At 35.2% G+C, this 21,262-nt stretch overlaps 1 protein-coding gene across 1 annotated transcript in view; it reads left to right on the forward strand.

The window, feature by feature from the left end:
* Positions 1-15,070, forward strand: part of Dora (zinc finger SWIM domain-containing dorado) — a 104,736-nt gene extending 89,666 nt beyond the window's left edge. Inside the window, exons 7-8 of the mRNA XM_080171175.1 lie at positions 4,144-4,294; positions 9,552-15,070. Coding sequence (XP_080027301.1) covers positions 4,144-4,294; positions 9,552-12,010 — 2,610 coding nt within the window. The 3' untranslated portion in view covers positions 12,011-15,070. The remainder of the gene's footprint in view (positions 1-4,143; positions 4,295-9,551) is intronic.
* The last annotated feature ends 6,192 nt before the right edge of the window (positions 15,071-21,262 follow it).

The raw sequence follows: 21,262 nt of genomic DNA on the forward strand, positions 1-21,262 counted from the left end.
CCTGAAAAAAAAACAAGAAATTAGATCCCGTGCTGGCTCAGCCTTGTCGTCAATGGCGCAGCTACTCAATAATTCAATGTGGCCGAACGTTTGTATTATTTTTCTCATTAAAAATAACTTTGGAACAAAATTGTTTATGTAAGAAATATAGTCTTACTGGTCTATAATAACCCTGTAGCCAACCTCCCCTACATTTATTCTAGTAGTACCCATCCCTTCCTTATTATACTTTTGCTGTGATTTAATGGTTGTATACATCCCTGTTATATCTAGCTTTACACAAACAAAGATATTGTTTTCTTATGCGCCTCTTTCTCTCTAACTCCACATCAATAACATTATTTGGCAGCAACGCTACTCTATAACTATATTCAATGTCTGTATGTACATACAAGGATGTTACATAAAATGCTATTTACTTTGCTACTGTATAAGATGCGCGGCTGAAAGTTTAAATTGTAGATTCTCACAACTATATGGCATAATGAAGCATACAATAACATTAATAGGTAGAAGGACTGCTTTTTGACTGTTTTTTATGCAAACTTGTACTGTGCTACTTATGACATAGTTCTCCTTGTTATTTCACCAACATTCAAAATTATATTGGATGGCTTGTCAGTTAGAAGAAAAGAAAAATATACTACATTTGCTATTTTCTTCAAAGGTCCAATTCAAGGATATGGTTTTATTTACTTTTTAAAAAGAGTAGTTATTAAAAGGCTAAAGCTAACTTTTTTTTATGGATGGATAGGGTAATTGCTCTTGAATTAATCTACATTCCTCTCTTCCTACCACGAAAGGGTAAAAAGTGTAAAGAAAGACCTAATTTTTACCGTAGTAACTTTAAGATGTAAGTAAAAAGTATGAAGTCCTTAGAAGTAAAGAATTGTATGTCTTGTGAAAACCACATATGTCCTAGGAACAAATAAACATACTCATATGCTGCAGATGTAAGAATAGGTAACTGAAAAATAAATAAATCTTATAATAAGAAAATAACAAAAGTGTTATGTCATTTATTAGAAGTTAAATGATATAAATTTCTTTGGGGGGAGGGGTTCTTTTTCTAAACTAAATCAAAGATGCGGGAGTGGGAGAACCCCCACTGCAACCTTAAGGCGAAGGCCCTAGAGGCTAGGGGCGAATCTGCTAGTACAATATATTTCAATGAAAGTAATTTCTGAGAACCCCCCCCCCCCCCCCAAGAAAATAGCCTATAACCACCAAAGGACCAGTATATGCACTGAAGAAAAGAACCAATTCGGTTCAGTGGTTACCGAGATCTTAAGCTTTAGACAGACGGATAGACAGACATGGTTCTACTTTATATTATAGATATCATTTATATTTTTATTTTCATATTAAAGTTTCCTTTACCCCGAGATGACACTACTTTCTTTCTGAAAGTCGTATAAAACAATTATTTGATTTGGATCCTCTTACACATCCCCTTCTTTTATTTAATTTTCTTTTTTTTTTGTTGTATTTTTTATTCTTTTTTAGGGGTTTTACCCTACAAAAATGATATAAAACCTTCCAGTTAGGAAGATCTTTCGGTATAGTTCAGTTGATTAGACTGATAAATATTCTGTTACTTTTTTATATTATGAGATTTTTGTATTATTGAAAGATCTCTCTCTTTCTGTCTTCATTTCAAATGTTGAAGATCTCATTAACTGCCTATAAAATATATTAGTAGTGAATAAAAATATTTCTTTAACTTCTGACATAATAAAGCTTTTGTCTCGATACCATTTAGAAGCAGTATAAGATCCTTTTCAAAGATTTTTTTTAGTAGAGAAACGACTCTATGTTTCTCATTTAAAATGTCCGTCTGTTTGTCTTTCTCGAATATATTTGGTGAAACATGATTTTCTCGGCTTCTATCTAAGATAGTCAACTGAAATTTTTGTGAGGATTCCTTATACTAGTGAGTATGATTAAGTTGATCTGTTGGTAATGCTACAAAAGACACTTTGTTCGTTTTTTCATTCATGTTTTTTTAGTGCTTTGCTACTTATGGATGTTGTCATCCTTATTTTCTCTATAAAATAATATGATATACGTACAAAGTTTAAGTTCTAAGTATAATAGACGTTAGTTTTTATATTTCTTTAAGGATTTGACCTATTAAATTCAATGAATTTCATATTACTTAAATCTTTTTTTGAATAAGTTCATGTCATCTTTTATTTTATATCTTTTGTAACGTTTCCGCCTATGATGATTTTTTCTTCTTCTATGCAGTAAGTGGATATCTAATAATCTATCTGACAAAATAGTAAGATGTATTTGTGTCTGTCTTTATGAAATTTTGTGTATATTAGCAATTTACATTTTCAATTTAACCTATACAGCCGATTGAGTTCTCCAATTTAGTTTGATGATATTTCATTTTAAGATATTTCTTTTTCATTTCAAAATACCTCAGTTTTCATTGTTTCTAACAATTGAATTAAACTCTGAAATACTCCTATTGATTAAGTTTAAATTGAAATGGTTATTTTTATTGAATAAAATATTGAACAAATCTTGCTCCTATATAATATTCCCTTCTTATAAACTTTTCTCTCTCATCTCTCTCTTAGTCTCATTTATCCATTGGGCCATAGGATTCTTACACACAGACAGACCAACACACACACACACATATTACACAGAGTGTAAAATTGAAAGTTGGCAAAAATGCACATAAACTATAGAACGGGAAAGATTGGAGAGTGGGGAAAATATTCAGGGTGAAGACAACATGAGATAATTTTCAACAGCTCTTGCTTCCCCCATTTCCCCCAGCTTATAAAAGCAGAATTTTACTAATTTTTGCAAAGATTAACGCATTATCTTATCCCCTAATCCCTGCTAAATGTTCTTCTCTGAACATTGTTTAATCTATCTACATCCTGATACTTTACAACTTCAAACATCCACCCCCCCCCTTTTCACACAATTTTAGTGTTGAAAATCCCCCCCCCACTCTCCGTGTTTGAAACTCTCCGTTATTTCTTCGATATTCTGTGCGCGATTTTTTTCTCCGATAGAGGGTGACGGAGCCGGCATGGGTGAAGTGTGTGTGTGTGTAAGTCTTCCGTCCATATTGATCTTAGTCTGAACTCAATGGGCTTATAAGGGTGTGTTTAAGGGAAATTGGGGGGGATTGTAAATTGGGGGGGAGGTAGGGATCAAGTAGGGGACTGGGGTGAAAGACACAAAAGGGACGTGGAGAGGAATAGTAATTTAAAGATACCCCCCTCCCCCCAATATACTTATCTGCACTCCACCGTATCTCCTCCCTAGTCTCCCCAACCCCCTAACACAAAGATATAATCAGATAAATGGGAGAGAAATTTGCGAGGGGTTGATTTGACTCACTAAACACCTCTCTACTCTACTCTACTGACTGACATTTGTGTGTGAGTGTGTGTATATATGTGTGTGTGTATATATGTGTGTGTGCGTGTGTGTGTGTTTGTTATGGGTAAATAATGTTATGTTTGCAATGCTTATCAAGTATTTTGTCTTACAACAAGAGTGCTTAGTACTACACATTTCTATACCTTTCCTTTCTTAGGAAATTAGAGGCTACGCCCATAGTCTCTAGGGGCTTCATCAATAGGGGAGTGTGGTCAATAGCCTTAAGATTCATGACAAGCTTACATTTAAAGCACAATAAAAATTCTTACTAATATACACAATACATAGATATTCTGCCAAAAATTATAGATAAAGCAATTAGATTCTCACAAAAAAATCATTTAAGAAGGATTAATTTTGATATCCAATTATGAAAATGATAGGTATTTTATATTTTTTTAAAAGATGCCTAAATTTCTTCGTTTATAAAAAAAATGAAGCCTAGTTTGATATCAACCAGACAACTCTTTCATATCAATAATTTCAATTGGTATACTTTTTATCCCTGCCTTATTGATGTACAGACTAATAGAAAACTTTTGGCGCTTTCACTCAAACCTATTTATGAAACACTGAACCCTCAAAAAAAAAAATTCTACCTTCTGCGGGGAGTATTAAACTTGCGGGGATCTCTTAACCTTTACTAAACCTAACCTTAAATGAGCATAAAAAATACGCTTGTTTATAGTAACCGCCAATCCTTCTTTAATCAAAGCTATTATTATTCAGGTGAGAGAGATGCTACGGGCGCAGGACAGCAACGGGTCCCGGATGTTGGCCCTGATGACCGAGCAGTTCCTGGCAGACCCCCGCCTGGTCCTCTGGCACTCGCAGGGCACTCCCATGACAGACAAGTGCAGGCAGCTATGGGATCAATTAGGTAAGCTCACTTTCCAATATGGCTTCGAAACCGATTATTACCCGTTGGATTAGAACCAGTTTTTAAATTTTACTGAAAAATAATGTATAGCACCGTCTTACAGACAATTTTTCACGAATATCAAAATAAAAATCATAAATAATCTTATAATTTTTCATTTTAATATCCTCGGAAAGCTGTCGATAATACGATCTAATATCTTCCTATTTTTATTAGATAACAGTTTACTGTTTCTTTTTACATCAAAACTTTTAAAGTATTTTAAGAAAGGGGGGGGGGCGTAATGACATTTATTCGTAATCCGTGAGCAAAATGGTCTTAAAATTTAGCTAGACCCTTCAAACTTGGTATATAAGCCTAGTCCTATAGGTATTACATCTAAATGGCAAAAAAATCTAAAATTTTTTATTTTAAGGTTAGGTTAGGTATGAAAAACCCTGCGGAAATGGGGTTTTTAGGCTATTTTTGGTCTATTTTGATGTGGACACTTAACTTAAATTGTTTTTTCTTAGGGTTTTAACTTAAATACGCTGTATCTATTCATATGGACTTTATTTAAGATGATTCAGCAAGTCGGGGACCGACCCCAGGGGGCTAGGTGGGTGGCCCGCAGGGGTTAAGTGCCTTTTTCCCAATACATATGTTGTGATACATCTAATTATAGGTTTTTTAGGTCAAGGAACTCAAATTTAAAACTAAAATAAGCTTTAGACTAATCTGAAGCTAGCCCCAGCGGGCTAGGTTGGTGGCCCGCAGGGGTTAAGTGCATTTTTTCCAATATATATCATGTTATGTATCAAAATATAGGTTTTTTAGGTTAAGAAACTCAAATTCTAAGCGAAAATTAGCATTAGACTAACCTGAAGCTAACCCCCCGGACTAGGTTGGTTTTCTGCAGGGCTTAAGAGCATTTACCTAACCTAACCTAGAAACTTATTTATATTTTAACATGTTTTTTTTTATAATTTTTGTCTATTAATGATGACTTTATCTAAGATAATCCAGCAAGTCGGGAACCGACCCCAGCGGGCTAGGTTGGTGGCCCGCAGGGGTTAAGTGCATTTTTTCCAATATATATCTTGTTATATATAAAAATATAGGTTTTTTAGGTCAAGAAACTCAAATTCTGAGCGAAAATTACCATTAGACTAACCTGATGCTAACCCCCCCGGGCTCGGTTGGTTTTCTGCAGGGCTTAAGAGCATTTACCTAACCTAACCTAGAAACTTACTTATATTTTTACAGGTTTTTTTCTTTAATAAACTGTATCTATTAATAAGACTTTATTTAAAATGATCCAGCAAGTCGAGGACCGACTAATCTGAAGTTAGCCCCAGCGGGCTAGGTCGGTGGCCTGCAGGGGTTAAGTGCATTATTTTCCAAAATACATCTTGTGATATATCAAAATATAGCAGGTTTTTTAGAAGAACTCAAATTCAGAGCTAAACTAAGCATTAGAATAATCTGAAGCTAACCCCAGCGGGCTAGGTGGTTGGCCTGCAGGGGTTAAGTGCATTTTCCCAATATTTTTGTTGAGATACATCCAATTATAGGTTTTTTTTAGGTCAAAGAACTCAAATTCAGAGCTGAAATAAGCATTAGACTAATCTGAAGCTAACCCCAGCGGGCTAGGTGGGTTGCCAACAGGGCTTAAGTGCATTTTACCTAACCTAACCTAGAAACTTACATTTAATATAATTTTTTTAGGTTTTGTTTCTCATATAAACTGTCCATTCATGAGGATCTTATTTCAGATGTTCAAGCAAGTCGAAGACTGACCTCAGCGGGCTAGGTGGGTGGCCCGTAGGGGTTAAATGCATTTTTTAAAAAAAGTATGTGTTATAATACATCAAATTATAGGTTTTTTAGGTCAAGAAACTCAAATTTACAGCTAATAAAAGTATCAGACTAATCTGAAGCTAGCCCCAGCGGGCTACTAGGTGGGTTGCCTGCAAGTCTTAAGTGCATTTTACCTAACCTAACCTGGAACCTTACTTGTTTTTTTAGGGTTTTTTTTCTGGAATAAACTGTGTCTATTTATGAGAACATTATTTAAGATGATCAAGCAAGTCGGGGACTGACCCCATCAGGCTAGGTGGGTGGCCCGCAGGGGTTAAGTGCATATTTAAAAAGTATGTGCTGTCATACATAAAATTACAGGTTTTTTAGGTCCAGAAATTCAAATTTAGAGCTAGTAATTGAATCAGACTAATCTGAAGCTAGCCCCTGCGGGCTAGGTGGATTGCCTGCAAGCCTTAAATGCATTTTACCAAACCTAACCTAGAATCTTACTTTTTTGAAGATTTTTAATTGAATAAACTGTTCATGAGAACATTATTTAAGATGATCTAGAAAGTCGGGGACTGACCCAGGCGGGCTAGGTTTTACTTAGATACACAGTGTTCAGTCCTAAAGCCATCATTTAAAAGATTCTTCATACAGGAGGCTGACCCAAGGAGTCCTCATTCATAGACACAGTTCATTCAAGGAAAAAACCAAAAAATAAGTAAGTTTCTAGGTTAGGTTAGGTAAAATGCACTTAAGCCCTGCAGAAGATCTACCTAGCCTGCGGGGGTTAGCTTCAGGTAAGACTTATGCTTATTTTAGCTCTGAATTTGAGTTTCTTGACCTTAAAAACCTATATTTTGATATATGTAACAAGATATATATTGGAAAATAATGCATTTAACCCCTGCGGGCCACCGACCTAGCCCGCTGGGGCTAGCTTCAGATTAGTCTTATGCTAATTCTAGCTCTAAATTTGAGTTAACTGACCTAAAAAACTTATAATTAGATGTATCACAACATATATATTGGGAAAAATGCACTTAACCCCTGCGGGCCACCAACCTAACCCGCTGGGGTCGGTTCCCAACTTGCTGCATTATCTTAAAAAAAGTCCTCATTAATAGACAAATTTTATTCAAGAAAAAACATGTAAAAATATAAGTAAGTTTATAGGTTAGGTTATGTAAATGCTCTTAAGCCCTGCAGAAAACCAACCTAGCCCGGGGGGGTTAGCTTCAGGTTAGTCTAATGTTAATTTTCGCTCAGAATTTGAGTTTCTTGACTTAAAAAACCTATATTCTGATATATAACAAGATATATATTGGAAAAAATGAACTTAACCCCTGCGGGCCACCAACCTAGCCCGATGGGGCTAGCTTCAGATTAATCTAATGCTTATATTAGCTCTGAATTTGAGTTCCTTGACCTAAAAAACCTATAATTAGATGTATCACAACATATGTATTGGGAAAAAGGCACTTAACCCCTGCGGGCCACCCACTTAGCCCCCTGGGGTCGGTCCCCGACTTGCTGAATCATCTTAATTAAAGTCCATATGAATAGATACAGTGTATTTAAGTTAAAAACCTAAGAAAAAACAATTTAAGGTAAGTTTCCACATCAAAATAGACCAAAAAAAGCCTAAAAACCCCATTTCCGCAGGGTTTTTCTTACCTAACCTAACCTTAAAATAAAAAATTTTGGATTTTTTTGCCATTTAGATGTAATACCTATAGGACTAGGCTTATATACCAAGTTTGAAGGGTCTAGCTAAATTTTAAGACCATTTTGCTCACGGATTACGAATAAATGTCATTACGCCCCCCCCCCCTTAATTGTAATCTAAATCTTAAATTTTTGATTGTTTTAAAATTTCCCGGATACCATTTTACATAATTTAACTTTAAAAATTTGAAATTGTAAATGTATCTTTTTAAAGTGGTGCTAAGAGTGATTTTTAGTATTTTAAATAATTTTACAAAACTATACTTGAATTATTTTTAGTAAATTTGTCTTTCATATGGATAGGTTCTCACAAAACAAAATCATTTCTTAGAATTTTTATTGTGAATGAATCTGCTCTTTTATTACAAGAGGCAAAATAGCTTTTTTCTCAATGAAATACACCCTATAAAAATCTTATCTATAATACAAATTAGAACGATGTCTGTATGTCTATTTGTCTGTATGTTTGTTTGTAGCGAAGGATCTCGCTAACCGCTGAACCGATCGGGTTCTACTTTACAGGGTAGCTTCGCATAGGTCCCGGGAAGGTTTATAACTATTTTCTTGGGGGGTGGGACACCCCCAACCCCCCTAAAAAATGAAAATTCCTCCCAAAATTTTTTTTTCTTTTTAAAAATAAAATTAAAATAGTGGGGTGGACTACTCCCCCTCCCCCCCAAAAAAAAATCCCCCCCCCCCTAAAGATTATTTTTTTTATATTCTTATTTTAAATCTAAAATACAAAAATTTGGTTTGATCAAACCTCTTGGGGCCCAAGCCCCTAGAGGCTAAGGGCGAAGCCGCTAGTTTAAAATATTATAGGATCAATATTGACAAAGGTGATGTGAAAGAACTCCCCCTTCCTCAAAATGAAATAATAACTATAATGTTTATAATGTTTTGCTTGTTCTTTAGAGATAAGGCAATGGACGATTGATAATTAACAAAATTACCCCCCAATCACCGATTAAAATTAGTTCTATTTTTTGTCTTCAAAGTTTTTAAGTGAACGAATAAGAAATGTGTTATAACAAAACTTTGGGTACCAGTGTAATTTACAGTCCAATGTCATCTCCCTCTCTGACTTTGTTGAAGCAAGTCAACAAGTTCATTTACTCAACAGGTTCTACACAGGGTTAGGGATATAGCAGTAAAAAATATTTCTCGCTAAAAAAACATCCATAGAAATATTTTTTGATTCAGTACCTAAATAAAGTAAAAAATACTTTATTTTGTAAATGAACGAAATTAAAAATATAACATCAATTTCTTTTAAATCTTGTTTTTAAGTAGAATAAAAATTTAAGCATTGAGAAGTAGAATCAAATTTTACAATTTAAATCCACTTGTAACATTTTTTGCTTTTTTGTTAACTACATTATGGATGTAGAATATACATGGAAATTATGACAGGGGAAAATTGTCGTCAATTTATGTTGCTAAAATGTTACTCAATAATTTATCCAGTAAAAGGGGAGGTGATGGGTAAAGGGGTTGATGGGGGTATCCTTACTTTAGTCCGCTGCGAGTTTCGCTTTATTATAGAACATGAAAATCTGGTGTAACATCCAATTATTAATACATCCATTGCTTACATAAGTATTCAAATTTTCCTTCTTGAAATTTTAGTCTAGTACGCCTTAAGGATCTTAATAATATATTTGTTTGTTGGCTGAATATTTTTATGTTTGTCTTGTGACGAAAATTTATATTTTTAGTGATTCACCCTAGATTTTCTTTTCAGGTGCTCTGTGGGTGTGTGTTGTGTTGAACCCGATGGCCGGTTCCCAAGAGAGGAAAGCCTGGAAGGAGATGTTGACCAAGTGGACCAAGGTGGACGTGTGTCCGCTGGAGGACCCGGATCACAAGCCGACCGTCCGCCGCCGCCATGTCTCCGGTCTCAGCAACAATAGTGAAGACGATGCGACAGAAAACTCGCCTCCTTCAAACAACTGCTCTCCCTCGTGTTCTTCGTCGCGGCCGGCCATTCTCGGCCCCGACCCGACGGCTGCTGGCAGCCAGAGCAGTCGGAGGAAGCCGCGCACCGTGTTCCACAAGGCATTAGACGCGCTACAAATGTCCTGGCAAGATCCACATCTGAAGAAAATCATCCGGGGCCGCAGCAGCGCGGAATATTATATCAAGAAGGCGGACAGAGAGAAGGCTGACAAAGGCGAAAAGTCGGGAGAAAAGTCGGCGGATGAAAATGACATTGATAACTTTTTGTGGCATGAACACGTACCAACTGCTTGTGCCCGTGTCGACGCTTTAAGATCTCATGGCTATCATGCAGAAGCTCTGCGCCTGGCTGTTTCCATAGTGAGAACAATGAAGCGTAATCAGCAACTAGCCATTGCCCATTGGAGAAAACAGTGCCACAAAATTCTGAAAAATTGTACAAAATCTGGCGTTTCCCGACGGCCTGGCTATGCTTCCTGGGAAGGTTGGATTGGCCACCCGATGGATCCTATAGGAGCATTGTTCGAAGCTTTAGCAGAGGCTTCCTTAATCCCAGAAGACAGAGGTCGTATGGGCTTCCATTTAGACGACAATGTCCCCGAAGAAGGAGCAGTACCACCCCACCCCCTGCGCTACCGTCACATCCGTGTGTCGGGGACCAAGGACCGTGACGAAACCTACCTCAGTCTGGCCGTGGAGGCGGCCGTCCTCGGCATGGGCCAGCAGAGCATCATGCCGGCCGGGCTCTACAGCCAGGAAAAAGTGATACGTCAGGAGGAGAGAATTATCCAAAGATTAAGTGAACTACAACTAGACCCCACCCTCATATCAGTATTATGCAAACAAGCGGAGCTACTCCTGGAAATGGGTCCGTCCTCCTCCCTGGGCTGTGGCATTCATCCAGAATCATCGCCTGTACACGCCTTCTCAAAATTTATGTTCTTGGCCATATTACCGCACGCCCCTGATCTCGCGTTCACCTTGGGCAAGAAAGCCCTGCGTCTGCCCATCCTAGACGACAATAAGGACCCAGAGGACAAAGAGCGCAATGCCGCGGTGATGGTTATGAGCAGATTCCCGCGCTGGTTCACACTCGGCCATATTGAGAACCAGCAATGCTCCCTTGCGTCAACGCTTATCATAGCAGCCAAAGACAACCCCAACCAGTTGACCGGCATTATGGAGTCTGTCCAACGTCACGTGCATTCATCCTCACATCTGTTCAAGCTTGCACAGGACGCCTTCAGATACGCCGTGCCTCCAGAGGGACAACGCCATCATGGCCTGCTCAATGTTGCCTTCCAGCTTGGTCTGCAAGTCATGCGCCTGACCAAGAGCACCATGAACTGGCGCAGACGCGAGATGGTTCGTTGGTTGGTCACCTGTGCCATTGAAGTCGGCCTCGAGGCTCTGCTGTCCATTATGACCATGTGGAGCCAGCTATTTACACCCACCGAAGCCACAGGTCCCGTGGCCACCAGCCTTATGTCTCACGCCACTGTTGTCAGACTGAATCTCGACTATAGAAAGCAAGAGGAGCTGTCTAACTGTGCCAGAACGCTAGCCTTGCAGTGCGCCCATGAAGATCCACCTAACTGTGCTTTAAATGCCCTTACCCTGTGTGAAACAGACCCGATTGCCTTTGAGACAGCCTACCAAATTGTCACAGACGCTGCAGCCAATGGAATGACCTCATCCCAGTTATTTACCATAGCCAGGTACATGGAGCATCGTGGGTACCCGCACCGCGCCCACAAGCTCGCCATCCTTGCCATGAAGAACGTCAGTCTCACCTACAACCAAGACACGCATCCAGCAATCACCGACATCCATTGGGCATGTGCCTTGGCACACTCGCTGGGCAAGACAGAACTGTCGGGCTTGTTGCCCTTAGTTGTTGAAAACGTGAAATGTGCCACCGTTTTGTCCGACATCCTGCGACGGTGTTCCATGTCGGCGCCCGGCAAATCAAAACCATCCCGGCCGTTGTCCTACGACCGGTCCCCACTGCGCCAGCTGCTGGAGAGTGCCTTGGCCGCCTTTGTGACCACCACCCACTCCAGACTTACCTCAATCTCGCCCCGGCACTATGCTGAGTTCATAGATTTCCTCCTGAAGGCGCGGGAAACCTTTTTACTTGCGGCCGACGGCCACATCCAATTCCAACAGCTGATCGAGAATATCAAGACGACCTACAAGGGCAAAAAGAAGTTGATTGCTCTGGTCAAGGATAGGTTTGGTTAAAAGTTGTTTTTTGCTGGTTAATATTCTTTTCTTTAAAGCATATCTAGTTATGAAAATGGACATTTGCTGTATATTTAAGTGTGACATACTACCATAGAAAAATATACAGCTATTATTAGGACTGTTATTGATCAAAACGGTCAAAATCACTGACGAGTAGAGAAAGAAAACGTCCGTGCTTGATATATGTAAAAAAATCTGATCAATTTGAATGTGATAACGTTAGTTTTTTTGTTTAATTATAATATTAATAGACAGTTAAGTCAGTTATTTACAATAATACACACAAACCTTATTCCTTTCCTTTGTAATCTAAAAGCGAAAGCTTTGTGTTGATATACTATTTCAGCTTAAAATTGTGCCTTCACCTTTACACAATAATCCAAAAATCCATAATGCAACGCTTTTAATATATAATAAAGGTCTGAAAATGGCCAAAAACCTGCCCCACTCCTTTCCTATTAATTTGCTTATTGTACAGATCTCAGAAGAGAAACCTCAGACTGTTTTTAATTAACTCTACACAAAGCAGATTTCCAATCTCAAGTATTTTATTATTATCATCATGTATATAATATACAAACAACATTGTTGAAGAAAAAGAACAAAACACCTCAGTAATAGTATTCCTCCTTTTCTCAGTTTGTCAACAGTTTTATTTATCACAATATTAAAAATTTACATTGTAAAAAATGTATATTCATACTTGGAGTTTTTATTACAGTAGGAATGGCTTCAAAACCGATTATTATCCAAAGTATTGGAACCGGTTTTCAGTCATACTGAACAATCATGTATAGCATCGTATTATAGACAATTTTCTACGAATATCAAAATAAAAATCATAAAATGAATACCAGTTTTATTAACAAATCTGGTTTTAATGTCAAAAATTCATTTTAATATCCGCGTAAAGGTGTCTATAATACGATGCTATAAATAACGTTTTTATTTAATGAAGTTTATTTTAAATTAAAAGTTCCATCTATATTTCATAAATTATCGAAAACAGGTGACTTTAAATACCTATAAAGAATTGTAATAAAAATTTCAAACATAAGAATACATTTTTTATAGAGTAAGTTAAATTAGGCTGCAGCTAAAAACAAATCTTTTAACAACCATCTTCCAGTCAAAACCAGTCACATTTATGTAGGTATCTAATTTTATTTTAAAACCCCGAAAATTTTGACACATTTAGTTATTTATAGGTAATGATTATGTAAAGTAAATACCTAATGAAAATATAAAATTTTATACTTAAATTAATCATATTTAATGTAATATGTTACTTTATTTTACAAGAGCTTTAAGTTTTGTCCTATGCGATTTTATTTCATTTGCAGCTATTTGAAAAGTTTAAAATTTTATGTTTTCATTGTTATAATGTGATGTAAATAAATGGTATTCATGTTTCAACACGGTGTGCTACTAAATGTTAAAAGTTGAATATGTCACTTATCCGAAAGGAAAGCCTTATATTATATTTTTGGGGAAGAATCGTGTTAATAGATCACGATTCTACACCCTAGGAGAATGTTGTTTTCGTTATGTATAGCTGACACCTTTCAACTTTCTTCAACCGTGGAGCACAGCGTGCCAAGTTGATGCAGTTAGGAATGTAAACCTAGGTCTCACTTTTCATGACAATTCATTATGTATATGTTACAAGCTCATCAGCCATCAACTTATTGTAATATCATGTAAAATAATGTAATTTTTTTTAATATTTTCATTTTTTAGTATTATTTGTTATCTGTATGACCAAAAATTAAGGCAAGTTTTTTCTAGAAATGATTCTGAAATGTAGTATTTTTTTTCATTACTTTAGTTACCATAATATCATTATTATTAGGCTTTTTAAAAAAATATTTTAGGTTTTTTTTCTAGTTTATCTTATTTGTTTTGATATATTTATTAGTAATTACAAAAATTAATAGAAAATTATACTTTGTGTAGGTTTTAAAACAAGAGAACACCTTGAAGAATGAAGTTTTTACATTAAGGCAGTAATTAGAAAATTAAAAGCTTTCATTGCTATCAAGCAAAGCTTCTTATATCCCTTTAATTTGAATTTCTTTTAATGGAAATGTTTCTAAATTACTTAAATGAACTCTTTTGTTTTACTTTTCCAACACTTTGTTTTATTTTTACACAAAAAAAAACATTTAAGCTTGACAAAACCTTTCTTTTCAATCTTTTTGTTAGAGAAAATTTTTTTTTATGTACATTACCTGGCCTTTCATTTAAAAATTACCAAATTGGCATTGAAAAACTAAAGTTTTTATTTGATTTTATGCCTTTTTAATCCATCTATGCAGATTTGAAGTGATCATACTTATCTTTCCCAAAAACTGGCCATATTAATATAGTTGTAAGTTTGTTTGATTTAAATTAGACAAAAATAGTATAATATTTTTGAGCTTCATATTAATGGTGTTGCTTTAATTTTCATTGTAGTTTGTTTCTAGACCCAATTATTGTTTAACTCAGTTCATAATGATTGTCAATTTGTCTTTATAGAAAAAGAATAGCAGGATAAATTTTAAAAATCATAATTCACACAAAAATTATTTTCTTCAAAAAAAGCATTTTCATAATAGTCACATTACAAGCCAATTAATAAGTGTTATTAAAAATATAAAAATCTATGTAGTTTTGCTAAGCGGCAAGACATAAATTTTTAAATACATTAGTTAATACATACAGCTTCACTTTTAGTTAATACAAAACAAACTCAATTGTTAAAAGCAAAAAAAGCATTATTTTTCAACAATTTTCACATAAAAATTGCTTTAACATTGAATAATAGTTTTGTTATTTTTTGTTAGTTCTCTCTCTCTTTATTTAGTTTTTCATTGCATCGTTTTTCGTATATTTTCATTCAGTTAGAATTTATTATATTTTGTGTTATGTTATTATTATTATGTATACTTAGGACTATTAAAGTAACTATGTGTTAATATTATTGAAACTTTTTCCAGTTCATTATGTAGAAACAGATTATGTTCATTTTTTCATCTTTATGTCAATTAGTTAAAAATAAACAATTGAACGAAAGTATTATCTTCTTTTATGTAGTAGCGAAGCTACTCTATAGCAGGCGTTGTCTGTCAGTCTTTACGGCTAGGAGAAACGTGATTTGTGCGGATTCTTTAAATGTCAGATTTGTCTATAATGCTTTACAGGATTTGTAAGCACCTAATTCGCATCCACTTACTAAAAAATTAGTGATGAGATTGTATTTTTCTTCTTGGAGGGTGAAGATATTTAACCTCCCCTCAATACAGTTAAAGACCTATCGAAAACTTATCTGTAAAGAAGTATCATATCATATACGTCGCTACATACATACAAACTCAAAAAAATCTTTGTTACTTTTTAAATTCCGGTTTTTAAACGATAAATTAAGAAACACATTTCTAGTAAAGCTTCGTTGTTGTCAGCTCGGAGGTTAGTGAGGTCCTACGGCACAGATATCCTGTTACTTTTAATAAGGATAGAATAATACTGAAATTTCACAAAATGCCTACTTTGTTGCCACCTATATTTGACATATTTTGAGCAATCGAATCAAATGATCACCAAAATAATCTATAATACAAAGTAGAATGATGTCTGTCTGTCCCTTAAGATCTCGGTAACCACTGAACCGATTGGATTCTACTCTTCAGGGAATATACCTACTGGTCCTGTGGTGGTTTTATGCTATTTTCTTGGAGGGTGGGACACCCCAACCCTAGATATATCACACTTTTCTGGGATCTTGCTGAGTCAAGTATCAACTGTTGGGAATATCAAAGGATGACTCCATGCAAAATTTGAGCCGGATCCGGCCAAAACCGGCCGTGAATTTTATGAAAAACCGGTTTTTTTCCGGTTTTTAGGGGGTATCTGTAAATCGATTCAGCTGGAGCAAAACCGGTTAGAGGTACAAAAAATTTTACTTCACATGAAATTTAGCCAATGCAATTGCCTACAAAAATGTACTTCATCATCAACTTGATTGGACAACTCTTTCCCCTCCTAAATGTCCATTAAAACCTCGGAAACGGCAAAAATCGCCAAAAATCACGCCTTCGGCGGCAAATAACGGCTAAACGGTCAGCCGGAGGCGAATGAAACATAAATAAAGAAATGTCTGCCTCAAAAAGTTGTTCAACATCAAAGAGATGCTTGAAGTCTCTAAAACGACTCCTTCCCCTCCTTTAAGGGGAAAAACTGAAAAAACGTGATTTTCAAAAGTATGCCCACTTCGTGGGTGTGGGGGGCACTGAACCCGTCACCCCAGGGTCACCAAATATAAAGTCTAGGCGGCCCACAATGCTGAATTTTCACCAAGTGAAAGTCTTGTGTCATTATCTTTTATGAGAAAAAAGTTATTAATTAATTAAAATTTTAAATTGTGATTTTTTGATGGATTTCTTTGATGAAATGACAGGCTGGTCAATTTTTAGGCCATTTTTTGCGGTTTTTGGGCCGTCACGCCCATACGGTTTGAGATAATCTCACGGGACCTTTTGCCCGACCTAAGCCTGGTTATTTGTAAGGTCTAAGAAAAAAAAAATCCCGGATTGGATGAAGCACGACGTCGCTGCGTGCCGTCAAAAATCGCTGGTCGGCTCATTTTGCCCCCTCAAACCCTCACCTCGTGCCATTTTTCTGTGTAAAGATTATAATTATAATCTTTTGCGTAAGTCTGTTTTTTTTCCTAGACCTCACAAATAACCAGACTTAGGTTGGGCAAAAGGTCCCGTGAGATTATCTCAAACCGTTTGGGCGTGACGGCCCAAAAACCGCAAAAAATGGCCTAAAAATTGACCGGCCTGTCATTTCATCAAAGAAATCCATCAAAAAATCACAATTTGAAATTTTAATTAATTAATAACTTTTTTCTCATAAGAGATAATGACACAAGACTTTCACTTGGTGAAAATTCAGCATTGTGGGCCGCCTAGACTTTATATTTGGTGACCCTGGGGTGACGGGTTCAGTGCCCCCCACACCCACGAAGTGGGCATACTTTTGAAAATCACGTTTTTTCAGTTTTTCCCCTTAAAGGAGGGGAAGGAGTCGTTTTAGAGACTTCAAGCATCTCTTTGATGTTGAACAACTTTTTGAGGCAGACATTTCTTTATTTATGTTTCATTCGCCTCCGGCTGACCGTTTAGCCGTTATTTGCCGCCGAAGGCGTGATTTTTGGCGATTTTTGCCGTTTCCGAGGTTTTAATGGACATTTAGGAGGGGAAAGAGTTGTCCAATCAAGTTGATGATGAAGTACATTTTTGTAGGCAATTGCATTGGCTAAATTTCATGTGAAGTAAAATTTTTTGTACCTCTAACCGGTTTTGCTCCAGCTGAATCGATTTACAGATACCCCCTAAAAACCGGAAAAAACCGGTTTTTCATAAAATTCACGGCCGGTTTTGGCCGGATCCGGCTCAAATTTTGCATGGAGTCATCCTTTGATATTCCCAACAGTTGATACTTGACTCAGCAAGATCCCAGAAAAGTGTGGTATATCTACCCAACCCGCCACCCAAAAAAAAAAATCCCCATCAACTTTTTTTTTGGTACAGATGATACCAACAATTTGATGCTGCACCACATGTACTACATTTTTTATTAATTACTTTTTCGGGCAAAGCCCCAAGAGGCTAGAGGCGAAGTCGCTAGTAGAGATAATATAGAAACACTAATTTAGCCAATAGGAATAAAATGGAAGAACAACCCGGTCATTGGTCATAAGCGACGGATAGAGTTTTACTTAAAGGGAGTGTGAACGTAAAAATTTCTCATCTGATTATCAAATCTTCACATTTTCTAAGCACATTTCACTATACTGATCAACCAAAAACGTCCTATTAACAAAAATATCCAGGAATAATGCCTTGATTTTACGGTATTTTGGGAGGGAAAAAGGAAAAAACAGGGAAAATCTGAACATTTTTGTTTCTTATAATGTTTGTAGGGATATTTAACTTGTCATATATAGTTGAAACATTTTACTTACTGTTAAGGATTTATTTTATGATATAAAATTGCCAATTAGTTTTTTTATAACGTAGTAATTAGGTAATAAAGACCTATTTTAAATTCGTATTATTGACAAAAAATACCTCACTGTCTACAAAGGGTTGAATCTCATAGGTTATTTAAAATAATAATATCCTTTTTTATTGTGTTGGACAATAAATAACCCACTTTGGATAATTAGTTTACACTTTTATCAGACTGTTTATAAAGAAATATTGCGTCTTTATTATTTACAAATTTGTAATTAAAGGTGGGTGAGAGATGGGCCATCTAAAGTTAATCGGATACTAATAAAAAAACCTGTTTCTAACTTTGTTATTGTATTTGGTTTTCAATAAAAAATATTGCTTATTTTATCAATTTCTAAGTAACTATACATTGGTTTAAAGCAAGGATTATGTTAAAAGTCAGCTTAACCGTTAGGAAAAGTCAAGAACTATGTGAAAAAGTTTAATTTTAGCTATAATGGGAGAAAAAAACAATTTAATGCACATTTTATATAATACGGAAAATTTCTTCCTTTCCCTTTACCTTATAAAAATCGTCGGAAAAAGCCGTTTTTTAAGCAAACAAAAGCGCGTTTTGCTCTATCTGTGAGATATTATGAATGAGATAATGTTAAGATTTGATATTAAGATTAGAAAAATTTACGTTCACAGTCCCTTTAAAGTCAAGAAGATAAAACATTATGATAACCGGTTCTACCCCATCCCTTATTCTATTCCCCACTTACAGGTTGAAAGAGTGACGCAAATTTCAGACCCCAGATTTGGCGATTTGAGAAAAAATTATCTTTATATTATAGCGAATTAGATAATCTAGCAAGTATCGCTTTTATCTTAAAGAGATAAATAGTAAATCAAACGGCGAAAACTGAAATTTGCGTCACCCTTCCAATATAACGCATGACCGCGGCATTTTAAACCCAATCAAGCGATGAAGGGTGGAATTTCTTTCATTTCATTCTAATAATGAGTCAGCTATAAATTTAAAATAGTTGCATTACTTAGGATGAGGCTTTGTGTAAAAATTTCTCCGCTCGTGTAATGTTAAGCATATGACAATACATGTTAGTAAGTCAGCTATGAAAGATGAATTTATAGGAGTAGAGCAAGCTTTCGAGAAATTATTAAATCGAAAATTTTCGTCGCTGGTAAAAAAATTTTTGGGGTCAGATGAACCATCTAGATTATAGATCTACTTTGTCTATTACAAAAACTAACACAAGTTTCACATTAAGATATTTATTCAAAGATATCTATAATATAAAGTAGAACGATGTCTGTCTGTCCGTCTGTCCGTCTGTCCGTCTGTCTGTCCGTCTGAAGCTTAAGATCTCGGTAACCGCTGAACTGATTGGGCTCTACTCTTCAGGGATTATACCTACTGAACCTGTGGTGGTTTTAAGATATTTTCTTGAGGGGTGGGACACCCCTAACCCCCCCAAAAACAAAAAAATCCCCCCCTTAGAGGAGACTTCAACGTCAAATAAGGTGGTATCGAACATAAAAAATTAAATTTAACAAACAAAAACATTTAAAGTGCCACTAGAGGCCTCTAGGGGCGTAGCCGCTAGTATATATAAATAGAACTTCGTTAAGAAAGATAAAGAGATGGAAAATACAATACATGTAAATTGATGTCAATAAATAATAAAATAAAATGGACACAATGTCTATCAAAATTAAAATTTTGGGTTAGATTTTGAGGATAGTTTCAACTGTGTTTTTGAACATTTTACTCAAATTTTTAGAATTAATTTTGTTCACTTTGGGATATAATAGGTGAAACATGAGAGGCCAAGATTGATTGAGATAGCTAGGGAATCATTATTTCTACGCGTAATTAGTGAGTTTATCACGTCACAACGCCTTGCACTTTTTGCAGTAATATTTTATTCAAAAGTAGAAAAGTTCTGCCCCTTTGGTACCAGCAAAATAAATCTAACAAATAGAGCCCAAGGAGGGAGGTGACCTTGTTTTTTTTTACACTGGTCCCCAAAGTTTTATAGTAACGTTTTCTTATTCGTTGGCTTTTCAATGGGGACTTTTATTAATTTTAATTGTTTGGTTCATTAATTGAGTATCCAAGCATTTCAACGAATATCTAATTCTACAAAAGGGATAATTTTGTTTATCATCTTTGCAGATGTACATTAATTTATTTTCACAATTTTAAATTTTTCTTTTAAGCACTATAAAAGTTACAAAGAAGTTGTATCAACTTTTTTTTTTATAGCTAGCCGGTGCTTTTAGTAAGTAGTAGATGTAAAATTTTTCATAGAATTCAAATATGCAATCGGTTTTTTTGTAGACCTCTTATTTTTTAAGTAATTTAAGTTTTTAAAAAAAATAATTAAGTCGGTTTTAAGGTACTAAAACGCAACAAAATAAAAGAAGAAAATGGTCAGTAAGAACAAAAATAGTAAGATCTTTAATTTGACACCTTACTTTTAAAATTCTGTTGAGTAATTATTGAAAAAATCTATTTTTTTAACCTCGGTATAATAAAAACTTTAGACCTAAATATTTTCTCAAACAGACATAAAAAACATGGGTTCATATATACCATTAGAATCAGAAAAATATTACGAATCCATTGTAAGCAAAATTGAAAAAAATTAAAAAATTAAAAAATTACAGAAATGGCCAATTATTTTTTTTGTTCAGACAACACTATTGTCTTCCCTTTTTTACCCCCTCTTTACCCCCTTCCCATTTTTATACTCAATTGAAGAATTAAGACGTTGCCTGTACAACATAATATGATATTTTCATATAATTCCTTTTATTGTAGTTTATATACTATATTGTAAACTTTTTTTTTCAATTTTGCTTACAATGGATTCGTAATATTTTTCTGATTCTAATGGTATATATGAACCCATATTTTTTTATTTGTGAAATAATAAAATTAAGTTCAAAGTTTTTATTCTCGTGGGTTAAAAAAAATCGATTTTTTCAATAATTACCTGACAGAATTGAAAAAGTAAGGTGTCAAATTAAAGATCTTACTATTTTTGTTCATAATGACCATTTTCTTTCTTTTTTTTGTTGCATTTTAGTACCTTAAAATCGACTTAATTTTTTTTTTTTTAAACTTAAATTACTTAAAAAATAAGAGGTCTACAAAAAAACCGATTGCATATCTGAATTCTATGAAAAATTTTACATCTACTACTTACTAAAAGAACCGGCTAGCTATAAAAAAAATAGT

Source organism: Acartia tonsa, chromosome 1, assembly GCF_053477335.1.
Source record: "Acartia tonsa isolate MP-2025a chromosome 1, ASM5347733v1, whole genome shotgun sequence".
NCBI lineage: Eukaryota > Metazoa > Arthropoda > Copepoda > Calanoida > Acartiidae > Acartia > Acartia tonsa.